General features: G+C 42.5%; 2 protein-coding genes across 2 annotated transcripts in view; one reads left to right on the top strand and one right to left on the bottom strand.

The window, feature by feature from the left end:
* The window catches only part of TET1 (tet methylcytosine dioxygenase 1), a 127,394-nt gene that overhangs the window by 16,611 nt on the left and 97,217 nt on the right, over positions 1–13,566 (top strand). The gene's annotated exons all lie outside the window — the stretch shown is intronic.
* LOC113919715 (Y-box-binding protein 1-like) lies at positions 6,536–7,731 on the bottom strand. The gene has a single exon (XM_027589311.2). It carries the CDS (start codon positions 7,608–7,610, stop codon positions 6,621–6,623), a length of 990 nt encoding a protein of 329 aa, XP_027445112.2. The 5' UTR covers positions 7,611–7,731; the 3' UTR covers positions 6,536–6,620.

The raw sequence follows: 13,566 nt of genomic DNA on the forward strand, positions 1-13,566 counted from the left end.
CCACATTTTGTATAAACATTCATCAGTTGATGGACTTTTAGGTTATTTCCAATTTTTGCCTATTATGAGTAATACTGTTATGAACATCTGTGTACAGGTTTTTGTATAGATGTGTTTTCGGTTACACTGTGTATATTCCTAGAAGTAGAATTGCTGGGTCAAATGGTAACTGTCTAAATTTAAGGAATTACCAAAATGCTTTCCAAAGTAGCTGTACCATTTTGGATTCCAACCAGCATTTTTATGAGGGTACTAATTTTTCCACATCCTCACCAACACTTGTTATTACCTAACTTTTTTATTATTGCCATCCTAGTGAGTGTGAAGTGGTATCTCATGATGGTTTTGATTTGCATTTCTCTAATGATTAAGGAGGTCAAGCATCTTTTCATGTGCTTCTGGACTATTTGTGTATCTTCTATGAATACTTTGCAATTCTGTTTTAGTCTGTTCGGGCTGCTATAACAAAATACTACAGACAGGTAGCTTATGAATAACAGGAAAATATTGCGCAAAGTTCTGGAGGCTGGGAAGTCCAAGATCAAGGTGCCAGTGTGGTCAAATTCTGGTGAAGGCCTTCTTCATGTTCATAGTTGGTGTCTGCTCACTGTGTCCTCACTTAGTGAAATAGGCTAGGGATCTCTGTGGAGCTTCTGTTATAAGGCACTAATCCCACTCATGAGGGTTCCACTCTTAAGCACTTCCCAAAGGTCCCATCTTCTAATATCACACTGGGCATTGGGATTTCAGCATAGATTTTGGGGGGAACACAAACATTCAGACCGTAGCAATGTCCTTTGTCCATCTTTAAATTGGTTTATTTGTTTTCTGTTGAATTGCAAGTGTTCTTTATATGTTCTGTATACTAGACTCCAATCAGATAGATCATCTACAAATATTTTTCTGAGAGTTGTCTTTCACTCTTGTGATAGGTCCTTTGAAACACAGAAATTTTCAGTTTTGATGAATTCTATTTTATTGTATTTTTTTCTTTGGTTGCTGTGCTTAATCTCTTTATTTTGTCTTTCAATTCTAAGTGAAGTTTTGTAGAAATGTCACTGGCTTGACTGAAGATTTTTTTTTTTCCCTTCATTTCCCTCCCTATGCAGTGCCTGGCACTTGGTAGCCACCAAACAAATGTTGGTTGAATTGAATGATACTGATCATAGATGTGGAACTTGTATGCAGTAAACATTGACATCTGAAGGGGTTAATAACAACTATCATGTTTTGAGTACTTACTGAGTGCCCAATACTGTTTTAAGCACTGACATAACTCATTGTCTCATTTAATCCCTACAACAGTCCTATGAAATACACATTCTTCCCCCAAGGTATAAAGTAAGACACTGAAGCTTGGAGAGGCCAAGTAGCTTGTCTAAGACCAAACAGTTGATCTGGGATTAGAACCCTTGGCTTGGATGGTGTGTGCTCATTTTCACCACCATGTTCTTGAGCTAGGGCAACAATCAAAATGTGAAGAACCCACAGGATGGAAAGGAGTGGGACCAAGAGGCAGACTTGTGAATAGTCCGGTTTAGGATATTGATGCTATCTTTCAGACTAGTGAAACTTTTTTTTTTTAAGATTTTATTTATTTATTTGAGAGAGAGAATAAGATAGAGAGCACGAGAGGGGAGAGGGTCCGAGGGAGAAGCAGACTCCCTGCCGAGCAGGGAGCCCGATGCGGGACTCGATCCTGGGACTCCAGGATCATGACCTGAGCCGAAGGCAGTCGCCCAACTAACTGAGCCACCCAGGCGCCCCGGACTAGTGAAACTTTGAAAGAGAGGTTGTGGAAGAGTCTAATGGGTTCATTTTGCAAAAGTATCCTTCATGTTTGACCTGAATCAAATCTTGAAATGCTCTGAGTTTGCCAGTTCCACTGTTTCTATATTTTACTTTCAAGGTTACATTTCTCTTTAACCATCTTTTTAGCTCTTTCCCTCCATTTTATACTTTTACTTAAAATATTTTTACCCTCCCTGGACCTCATTCCCCTCTGAGTCTTGGTATGCTAATTCTACACTATCATGGTAATTTTTCACTCTTCTGTGCCTCTAAGCAGATGTTTTTATATTTTGTGTAGCTTTTCTAATTGTCTTTAGCAGGATGGTTGATCCAAATGACCAATTCTATTATCAGTGGAAGTGAACGTTTCATATTCTTTTTAACTAATAAATGTAAGATTGTGTTATAATGAAATGGTGGAATTAGAATGCCCAACTGTAGCAGAAATCTTGTTAATACTAGAGAGGTTCTAATGTCTCTAAATAGTGTGTGCTTGAATATCTTCAGTTTTTATATTAAGTGAATTTTAATTGCTCATTACATTTTTTTCATTACCTTTTTAAAAATTCCAGTATAGGGCGCCTGGGTGGCTCAGATGGTTAAGCGTCTGCCTTCGGCTCAGATCATGATCTGAGGGTCCTGGGATCGAGTCCCGCATCGGGCTCTCTTCTCCTTGGGAGCCTGCTTCTCCCTCTGCCTCTCTCTCTCTCTCTCTTTCATGAATAAATAAATAAAATCTTTAAAAAAATAAAAATAAAAATTCCAGTATAGTTAACATACTGTGCTAAATTAGTTTCTGGTGTACAATATAGTGATTCAACAATTCTATATATCACTCAGTGCTCATCATGATGAGTGTAATCCCCATCACCTATTTCACCCATCCCCCCACTCACCTCCCCCTCTGGTAGCCATCTGTTTGTTCTCAATAGCTTTGAGACTCTTTTTTGCTTTGTCTTTTTTTTTTCCCCTTTGTTTCTTAAGTTCCACATATGAGTGAAATCATATGATGTTTATCTTTCTCTGACTTATTTCACTCAGCATTATATTCTCTAGATCCATCCATGTAGTTGTAAATGGCAAGATTTCATTCTTTTTTATGGCTGACTAATATCTTTATCCATTCATCTATTAATGGGCACTTGGGCTGCTACCATAATTTGGCTATTGTAAATAATGCTGCAATGAACATTGGGGTGCGTATATCCTTTCAAATTACTGTTTTCGTGTTCTTTGGGTAAATACACAGTAGTGGAATTACTGGATCATAGGGTAGCTCTAGTTTAAATTTTTTGAGGAACCTCCGTACTGTGTTCTACAGTGGCTGCACCGGTTTGCATTCCCACCAGCAGTTCATGAGTGTTCCTTTTTCTCTACATCCTTGCAAACAGTTGTTTCTTTACATTTTTTTCTTTTAAGATTTCATTTAATTTATCTGAGAGAGAGAGCACGAGCAGGGCGGGGAGGAGGGGAGGGCCAGGGCAGAGGGAGTGGGAGAAGCAGACTCCCTGCTGAGCAGGGAGCCCAACATGGGGCTCCATCCCAGGACCCTGAGATCATGATATGAGCAGAGAGCAAACACTCAACTGGCTAAGCCACCCAGGCGCCCTACTTTTTTTTTTATTACAGTGTTTTTTTGTATACAGTTTTCTTAACTAGTGACAGTCATGGTTTTCTGTTGCTGCAATGGAACCACCTATAAGCCAAGTGCCATATCACATACTCTTCATAGTCATTTAACCCTAATGTCAGCATTTTCCTTCACTGAGTCTTTGGGAGGTTGACTTGCTCAAGGTCCCATATTTAATAGCATCACTGGGATTTGGACCCACCAGGGACATACTGATCTTGTTTAAAATAATATTTTGAGGGGTGCCTGGGTGGCTCAGTCAGTTAAGCATCGACTCTTGATTTTGGCTCAGGTCATGATCTCAGAGTCCTGAGATCGAGCCCCACATCTAACTCCAGGTTCAGCGTCTGCTTGAGATTCTCTCTCCCTCTCGCTCTGCTCCTCCCTACCGCTTACGGGCATGCTCACTCTCTCAAATAAATAAATAAATATTTTTTAAAAACCCATAAGAACCATTTATTTATTTATTTATTTATTTTTTAAAGATTTTATTTATTTGACAGAGAGAGATACAGCAAGAGAGGGAACACAAGCAGGGGGAGGGGGAGAGGGAGAAGCAGGCTTCCCGCCGAGCAGGGAGCCCAATGCGGGGCTCGATCCCAGGACCCCGGGATCATGACCTGAGCCAAAGGCAGATGCTTAACTGAGCCACCCAGACGCCCAGAACCATTTATTTATTTTAAAAAACAAGAGCTAATGTGCTTATTGACTAACTATTTAGAAGTTAGGGAAATCAAACATTTTGGGGGGAAAATTGCATTTTCTTAACTAGTATTAAGATCAAGTCCCACATCAGGCTCCCGGCTCAGCACGGAGCCTGCTTCTCCATCTGACCCTCTCCCATCTCATGCTGTTTCTCTCTCTCTCTCAAATAAATAAATACATAAATAAAATATCTATGGGAGCACCTGGCTGGCTCAGTCTTTAGAGCATTCCATTCTTGATTTTAGGGTTGTGAGTTGGATCCCCATGTTGACTGTAGAGATTACTTAAAAATAAAAGTCTTTAGGGGAACCTGGGTGGCTCAGTTGGTTCAGCATCTGCCTTTCTGCTCCGGTCATGATCCCAGAGTCCTGGGATCAAGCCCGGGGTTGGGTTCCCTGCTCGGTTGGGGAGCCTGGTTTCCTTCTCCTCTGTCCCGCCCCCACTTGTCCTCTTTCTCTCTCTCAAAATAAATAAACAAAATCTTTAAAAAAAAAAGTATCTATGGAAACTCCATTAGAATAATTTATGCTAAAACATACCTATTAAAAATAGGCAAGTTTTTCATTTAAGTCATCAGTTAGCACAATTATAAGCTTGAGCTCTATACCTGTTGATTTTTTTTTTAAGATTTTATTTATTTATATGAGAGAGAGTGTGGGGGGGTGGGGAAGGGCAGACAGGGAGAGGAAGAGAGAGAATCTCATGCACACTCCCCGCTGAGCACAGAGTCAGACGCTGGGCTGTATCCCAGCACTCTGAGATCATGACCTGAGCTAAATCAAGAGTCGGTCGCTCAACCTCCCGAGCCACCCAGTCACTCCTATACTTGTTGATTTCTAAGGTGAAATGTGATGAAAATAACCTTTTTGGCCTTTTGTTATGGCAAGTCTCCTGACTTCACAAGGTATTTCTAAAGGGCTTTACATTGCAAAAGTTTAAAAAGATCCCCTTCAAACACAGAAATGGTAGCATGTTAGAACTGTCTCTAGTAAGAACCTTGAGGACCATTTATTTATTTTATTTTAAGTAAGAGATAATGTGCTCATTGACTAAGTGTTTGGCTGTCAGGAAAATCAAACAGACTTTGGAAAAAATTTTGATTTTAGGCATTCTCTTATAAATATTACAGGCTGAATGGCAAGTTTTTCGGGTTTTGTTTTTCTGGTTCTTCCTGAAAAAAATGATAATTCCTGTCTTCTCTCTAGCCAAGTTAAGCTCCATGGAAAATAATTATTCATTAAATCAGAGATCCCAAAGGTATTAAGAAGTGCCTCCAATATAGTGGGTATTCTCTATTTTATTTCTGGAATGAACAAAGGATACCCCTTATTCCAAACATCAAAAGCATCTGTCCGGTACAGTTACTCAGCCTAAGGAATAACTTATTTCCTGGCAGACAAGTTTGCTTCTCTATGGGTTGTGTGAAACTTTAATAAATAACCTCGAAAACTAAGAGAGTTAACCCATCTTGGGGCACCTGGGTGGCTCAGGTCATGATCCCAGCCTTCGGCTCAGGTCATGATCCCAGCAATCCTGGTATTGAGCCCAGCATCACATCAGGTTCCCTGCTCAGCAGGGAGCTTGCTTCTGCCTCTCCCCCTCTCCCCAGTTCATGCACGTGCACACACACACACTCTCTCTCTCTCTCTCGTTCTTTCAAATAAATAATCTTTTTTTTTAAGGAGTTAACCCTTCTTGAATAACTGATCTTTTTTTTTAAGATTTTATTTATTTTTTGATAGAGACAGTGAGAGGGAACACAAGCAGGGGGAGGGGGAGAGGGAGAAGCAGACCCCCCACGGAGCAGGGAGCCCGACATGGGGCTCAATCCCAGGACCCCGGGACCATGACCTGAGCCGAAGGCAGACACTTAATGACTGAGCCACCCAGGCGCCCTTCAATAACTGATCTTAACAAAAATTTTACATACATTCATTTCTAAAATATGCTTTTCTCTGATTAGGAGACTTCTACAAGGGTGCTTTCTACCTTAAAAACCAGGGTTTTCGGGATCTAAGGCCAAAACCAGTCACCTCTCCTAAGTTCTTCCTTGAAAAAGTAGCTGATATTTTATTTTTTTTTTATTTAAGACCTTTATTAACGGGTGCTTGCCGTTTGTTGATTTTTTGAAAAAATCAAGTTGTAAACTTTTTTATTACCAGTTAACAATGAGGTTCTTAAAAATCTCAACTTGACCAGATATGAAACAATTTAAAAACCTTTAAAGGTGTATTGAGAAAAAACCAGGTTTTTTTTTTTTTTTTTTAAACACGTTTGTCATTACCAAAAGAGGCGTCTTTAGGTAAAAATAATAAAAACCCCATGCTGCATAGATAATGCAGATAGTTCTATTTATCTGGTCAGTGGGCAAAAAGCAAGCACTTAAGGTCTTCAGCTCCAATCTTTTGTTCATTTCTTATTGCTGGAATTTCAATCTTCATTTCTTCGTGTTGGATGACTAAACCGGATGATGGTAGAGATGGTAAGCCGGCATTTACTCAGCCCCGCCCTGCTCAGCCTCGGGAGCGGACGAATTCTCAGCTGGTGGATCGGCTGCTTTTGTCTCTTTGCCATCTTGTGGTTTAGGGTTTTCTGGGCGTCTGAGTCGGTAATTGACGTTGCGGCGGTACCGACGTTGAGGTGGCTGCTGACCTTGGGTCTCGTCTCCTTGATTTTCCTTATCTTCCTCATTACCATCCTCTCTAGGCTGTCTTTGGCGAGGAGAACCCCTGCGGAATCGTGGTCTATAACCCCGATACATATTCTGTCTCACTGGTCTACCTTGTTCTCCTGCACCCTGGTTGTCAGCACCTTCCATCACTTCTCCCTGCACAGGAGGGTTGGAATACTGCGGTCGACGCCCATAGGGTCTCCGCATGTAGTAAGGTGGGAACCGTCGCCTGCGGTAGGGCCGGCGCTGTTGGGCCGGCGCTGTTGGGCCTGGCCTTCGGGAGCCACTTTCCGATCCCTCGTTCTTTTCCCCACTCTCGCTATTCTGGTAATGCTGCTGGTAATTGCGTGGAGGACCCCTGCGACGTGGATAGCGTCTAGAATGGTTACGGTCGGCTGCATGTTTACTGCCTTGCACTGGAACTCCACCAGGGCCTGTCACATTTGCTGCCTCCGCACCCTTTTCTCCTTCAACAACATCAAACTCCACAGTCTCTCCATCTCCTACACTGCGAAGGTACTTCCTGGGGTTATTCTTCCTTATGGCAGTCTGGTGTACAAATACATCTTCCTTGGTGTCATTCCTGTTGATGAAACCATATCCGTTTCTTACATTGAACCATTTTACTGTTCCCAAAACCTTCGTTGCGATGACCTTCTTGTCCCCGCCGGCAGGCGCCGCGGATGTGAGGCCGCCCGGGCCGCCGCTCCCTGCGCCGCTGCCCGTGGTGCCGGGCTTGGTGTCGGCAGCGCTGAGGGCGGGGGCGGCGGGGGGGGCGGCGGGCGGCTGCTGGGTCTCGGCCTCGCTGCTCATGGTTGCGGTGATGGTGACTGGGGCCGGCGGCGGCAGCTGCGGCTCCTCCCGGGGTGTGATGGTAACTAGGCCGGCGGCGGCGGTGGGGCTGCTCAGGGCTCTCTGGGGTCCGCTCTCCGCTCCCGCTACCGATCGAACTCGAAAAAGTAGCCGATATTTGTGAAGATTTAACAGGAGCGTCCTTGTTGCCTTTTGAAAGGATTAATTATGGAACACTGAAGGATGGAACAAAGAAAGCCACATTTCAAACTGGAATGGTAGAGAAGAATTGAAAGCTGGTTACATCTCTTCATGTGCAAGCTCGGGGACCAGTCTTTTATATGCCTTGTCCCCTTTGCCTCTTCACAGGCATACTCTAGTGTGACTTTTCCTTAGCCACGATGTGTCCCTGCACATGCTGTTACCTTCATCGGGGGCACATCCCTTTCTTCCCTCCCTCTAAATTTCATCAACTCCTGCTTATCCTCTTTAGGATTCAGTGGAAAAGTCATTTCCTGGGAAGCCTTCTCTGCCTTTCATAGCTTTCCTGGGCACATCCCCATTCTATAGTGCATCATGATTGTCAGTTTGTGTCTCTCTTGAGTTGGTAGGCTCTGGGGTGCAGGCCCAGTACCAGTTTTGTTTGTTTTTTTTTTTAAGATTTATTTTTCCATTTGAGAGAGAGAGAGGTCATGAGCAGGGGAAGGGGCAGAGGGGGAAGGAGAAGCAGACTCTCCACTGAGCAGGGAGCCTGACGGCGGGCCTCAATCCCAGGACCCTGAGATCGTGCCTGAGCTGAAGGCAGACACATACCTGACTGAGCCACCCAGGCACCCCATGGCCCAGCACCATTCTGCACATTGGAAGTTCCCAACATTATTAAGTCATTGTATGGGTTTTTGAATTATTATTTTTATTATCAAGTTGCTCAAAGGTTTAAACGGGGGAAGTTCATTACAATGAACTAACAAATTTTAAAGACAGTATTTTTGGATGTGGGGTCTTTTAAGGTTCAACAATTTTGATTTTGCTAAACGTCAGGGATAACTAGATCTAACTTACTCAGAAAGAAGTTGTGTGGGTGTAAACTTACTCAGAAAGAAGTTGTGTGGGTGTAAAATGATTTAAGCTTCTCAGTGAAACAATAAATTTTTATGATTTTGCTATTAGATTTGATGAGACAGTAGGATTATCTAAAAACGGAGGGCACAATGCTATCTAGTGTCAGTTCTCTAGCATGAATGACAGGGAGAAGGAGCCCAAAGATACAGAACTTCCTTTTTAAAAAAAGGATATTATTGATTCCAAAATACACAGGATAAGTAATAAGAAGCAAACTTCAATGTATCATTCATAAAAGGGGACATTTTTCTAAATAGCATCATCCTTTGTGATTTCTTTTTTTTTTTTTTTTGACAAAAACCCGTAGATACTCTTATTGGATTTCTCTGTCCAAATTATGGATCTAGACTGTAATGGAGTAAGGCTTGTCGATTTCAAATTAGTACTGAAAAGGGCTGAGAAATTGAGGAGAGGTGATAGTTCAGCCCCATTAGTGTCTGGCATTATCTCTGGTCCACCTCATTGTCACTAGTTCTCACTCGGCAACTATTGAAGACCCTCGCTCACTTGTTCCTTAATTCTTGTTATTGAAGAGCAGTTATTTTTACCCGCAGGAGGGAATGGGGTAGTCACTAGGTAGACCTGGCCCCTTAGAAGGAAAAAGGGCTACTGCAGATAAGCCTCAGGGAAGGAAGTGGGGGAGGGAAGCCAGGAAAATGTTGTGTGAGGAGATCGCCCCCCCTACACCCAGACTATTTTTGTTTGTCCAATCACCCAGGAAGAGCTCCTGTTAATCTGAATTTTCTGTGTCTCCTAAGAAATAAAACCAAGCTAACTTAAAGATCTTCGTTAGAATTGTGAAAAGAATGAGCCGTCCCTTTCTCATTCTTAATGATTGGAAATTTATAAAATACGGTCTTGAAATATCTTTACCCAGGTATCACAGCAAAAGCTATGTCCACCCACCCCTCAACGATATGGGAGAAGAGAAATATAGAAGGATTTCATGGGAGAATAGAGTGTGGCTAATACTGGAAGGATTTTGTGCTGGAGAGGTGTCAGGTTTGAGGAACAATGATCACTTGAGATTACCTTAGAAGAAAACTCCTAGGCAGTGCTTGTATGTATAGTTTTCTTTCTTTCTTTCTTTTCTTTTTTCTTTCTTTTTTCTTTCTTCTTTCTTCTTTCTTTCTTTCTTTCTTTCTTTCTTTCTTTCTTTCTTTCTTTCTTTCTTCTTTCTTTCTTTCTTTTCTTTCTTTCTTTCTTTCTTTCTTTCTCTCTCTCTCTCTTCTCTTCTCTTTCTTCTCTTTCTTCTTTCTTTCTTTCTTTCAAGATTTTATTTATTTATTTGGCAGAGAGAGACACAGCGAGAGAGGGAACACAAGCAGGGGGAGTGGGAGAGGGAGAAGCAGGCTTCCCATGGAGCAGGGAGCCCGATGCAGGGCCCCGGGATCATGACCTGAGCCGAAGGCAGGTGCTTAACGACTGAGCCTCCCAGGTGCTCCTGTTTGTGTAGTTTCTTATGGATGCAGAGTGCTTTATGCTTAGAAAGAGAAGTAGAATTTTGAAATTATCCATTAATTTATCTCTGAGGGCACCAAATTTATTTTTTTAAAAGCATACCTAATGTAAGGTTCATTTAAATACCAGTCTTGTAAAAATCTGAGCCGCTACTCCTTTATCCTAAGTGTGTGAGGCGCCTGGGTGGCTCAATAGGTTAAGCATCTGCCTTCAGCTCAGGTCCTGATCCTGGGGTCCTGGGATCCGAGCCCCGAGTTGGGCTCCCTGCTCAGCATAAGAGTCTCCTCTCCCTCCCCCCGCTTGTGCTCTCTCTCTCTCTCAAAAAAATAAAACAAAACAAAAAAAAACCCTTAGTGTGTGGTTTTGAAGATGTTTCAATCTTAAAGGTTATTAGGAGGAGTTATAGAGAAAGCAGTGTAGACGGTTGGTTATACCTCAGCTCAAGTTAAGTTCTTACTTGTACAATGTGAATTAAGTAATTTTATCACTTTAAGCCTAGTTTACCAATGAAATAATGTAGTTAGACTCAGTTTTCTTTTTAGTTCTTTAATTGTGATTTTTAAGAGAAAAGAGATCTCATTTTGTAATATTTGAAAGAACCTAATACTCTAGAGTTATCACAAAATTAAATACATCTCATGCAACTTAATCATGATTCCTTGTGAGAAAAACAAATGGATTTAAGAGACAAAAATAGGTTCTGAATAAGTAGGACTACAACACAGGGTTTCTTAGTTTCTGACCTGCCATTCTTCCAACAGAATCTAGTTGTATGCACTTTGCCTTAAATAATAAGAGAATGGGAATGGCTCTCCTGCCCTCCAGTTTCTCTGCTAGTAATGTCTGATTATTTTCTCCATCAAAGCTCGCCATCACCTAAGCCCTGATCTGAAGACCGTCAAATCACTAAGTATAGGATTTAGAGCAGATGGTCACTACCAATATAGGTTAGCAATCTATTCTGTGTTCAAACAAGTGCAGATCTTCATAGCGTAGTATCAGTTGGATATTTTGAGTTAATGTTAGCTCTGGTCACTTTAATTAACCCTCATAATTTAGCTGAGATGAGCTGTGTCTTCATTTATTAATTCATTTTACAGAACACAACACACAGACCTCTAGTGTTTGCTTAGTTTGCCAAGTGCAGTGTTGTATGGCTTCATGAGTATTTCATGCAGTGAAAATGCTTGTCAATGGGGCTTTAAAAAGTGGGCTTCTCACTGATGGGGATATTCAGTACACCTAACACTTTGAGCCTGATTTTTTTTTGTTTTATTGAGACACACATGGATCACACAGGTAATAGATTGCTTTTAATTTTATAATTATATGTATTATATATCATGGACCACTTTACTAAATATTGAGCAATCAAGCTGGGGAAATGTTGATGCTTTTTAAAAGTTATATTCGAGGGTGTCTGGGTGGCTCAGTCGTTAAGCGTCTGCCTTCGGCTCAGGTCATGATCCCAGGGTCCTGGGATCGAGCCCCGCATCGGGCTCCCTGCTTGGCAGAACCTGCTTCTCCCTCTCTCCCACTCCCCCTGCTTGTGTTCCTGCTCTCGCCATCTCTCTGTCTGTCAAATAAATAAATAAAATCTTTAAAAAATAAAAATAAATAAAAATTATATTCAGGTATTCAAGGGGGAGAGGCATAATTTGTAATGGACATGCAAGGAACTTTAAGAAATGTAGGGCTGTCCTTTTGTGCACTGCTGACATGAATGTAAAATGGTATAGCCACTCCAGAAAGTTTGGTGGTTCCTTAAATATTTAAACAGAATTATCATCTGATCCAGCAGTTCTTCTCCTAGATATATATTTAAAAGAATTGAAAGCAGGGACTCAAATAGATACTCGTACCCATGTTCACAGCAGCATTACTCACGATAGACAGAAGGTGGGAACGACCCAAATGTACATCAACAGAAGAATAGATAAACAAGTTTGGTGTATATACACACAGTGAAATACTGTTGAGCCTTCAAATGGAATGAAATGCTGATACATCTTACAATATGGGTGAAGCGTGAAAACATTATGCAAAGTGAAATAAGGCAGACGCGGAAGGACAAATATCATGCGATACCACTTATATGAGATACTAGAATAGGTGAATTTATAGGGACAAAAAGCAAAATAAAAAGTAGCGAGGGCTGAGAGAGGGCAAATGAAGAGTTATTGTTGAATGGATACAGAGTGTCTGTTTGGGATCATGAAAAGGTGCTGGAAATGGAGAGTGGGAATAGTTTCACAACATTGTGAATATACTTAATGCTACTAAATTGTACACTTAAAAATGGTTAAAATGGCAGATTTTATGTTACATATATTTTATCGCATGCACACACACACACACACACACACACACACTTCAAAGAAAAAGAAGCGTAGGGCCATTTCCAAGTCTTGCTGTATTCAGTTCTGTTTTTCTACCTTTTTCATGGTTTTGCTTCATTTGCCACAGAGAGCTTCTTAGTATGGGCTCAGTATGCTTGAAGTTGGCCTGATGGATGTGTTTAGGTCAGAACCCACTGGTTTTGCTTCAAGGAGCCTTGCTTTTTATATTTGTTAACAATTTTGAGGGTGGGTAGGTGAGGGGGAGGTAGTTTAAGTTGGGAAAACAGTGCATGTTGGACTTAACCATTCCGACAAGGAGAGCGTGCTTTTGTGGCAAACCGAAAGGCTAGGAATCCCGGGTGATGAAACACAGGCCTTCCGGCCCTCACTCTGTTCCTGATTTCTGGTTGTGGGAATCTGCTCTGAATCCAACTGCAAGTGGAAAACCCATCTTTGGCTGAGCAGCCAGGGAGGCCCTCCTGCCAATCCCCTAAATGTGTCGCTGAAACTTTGGCCCTGTGAGGATGGAGCTGAGGCTGTCTTCCCGAGATCTGTGCCGCTGTCAAGGTGGCTGTGATGGGACTGTGACCGGCCTCTGCACTACATTTTGGCAGTGACCTTGAGACCTGCCAGCTCACAGCAGCTGTCCTGGTTCTTTCTCTCCTGCCACAGTTGCCTGGCCAGGGGGCTAACGGGAGGGCGCTAAACTCCTCTGGCTCTGGCATTCTCAGGGACTGGCAAGTTCCGACTACGGTGCCCAGCTCTCTGAGTGCCTACCACCCACTGGGTATGGTGGCAGTCCAGGTGTGTGAGGGTGGGTGGCTGCTAGTGCCGCCTCTGGCTCAGCTCCCAGTCCCCGGGAAGTGGGTGGCCCCGTCTGACCATCAGCCGGGTGGGCAGAAGGCTCCGAGGTTGCGGGGGGAGGGGGACCTGCTTGGCAGCTCCAGGGAGAGATGCTCAGTGACAGCTGATGATCTTGGGAGACAGAGGAGCCAAAGGTGCCCCTTTTGTCCCAAAGGTGTGAGCCCACCTTTCAGATGGGAGGGATTTCTTTA

Source organism: Zalophus californianus, chromosome 15 (genome assembly GCF_009762305.2).
Source record: "Zalophus californianus isolate mZalCal1 chromosome 15, mZalCal1.pri.v2, whole genome shotgun sequence".
Taxonomy (NCBI): domain Eukaryota; kingdom Metazoa; phylum Chordata; class Mammalia; order Carnivora; family Otariidae; genus Zalophus; species Zalophus californianus.

Excerpts from the sequence above, each read along its gene's own strand:
- LOC113919715 (XM_027589311.2), bottom strand. The coding sequence starts at position 7,610 with ATGAGCAGCGAGGCCGAGACCCAGCAGCCGCCCGCCGCCCCCCCCGCC.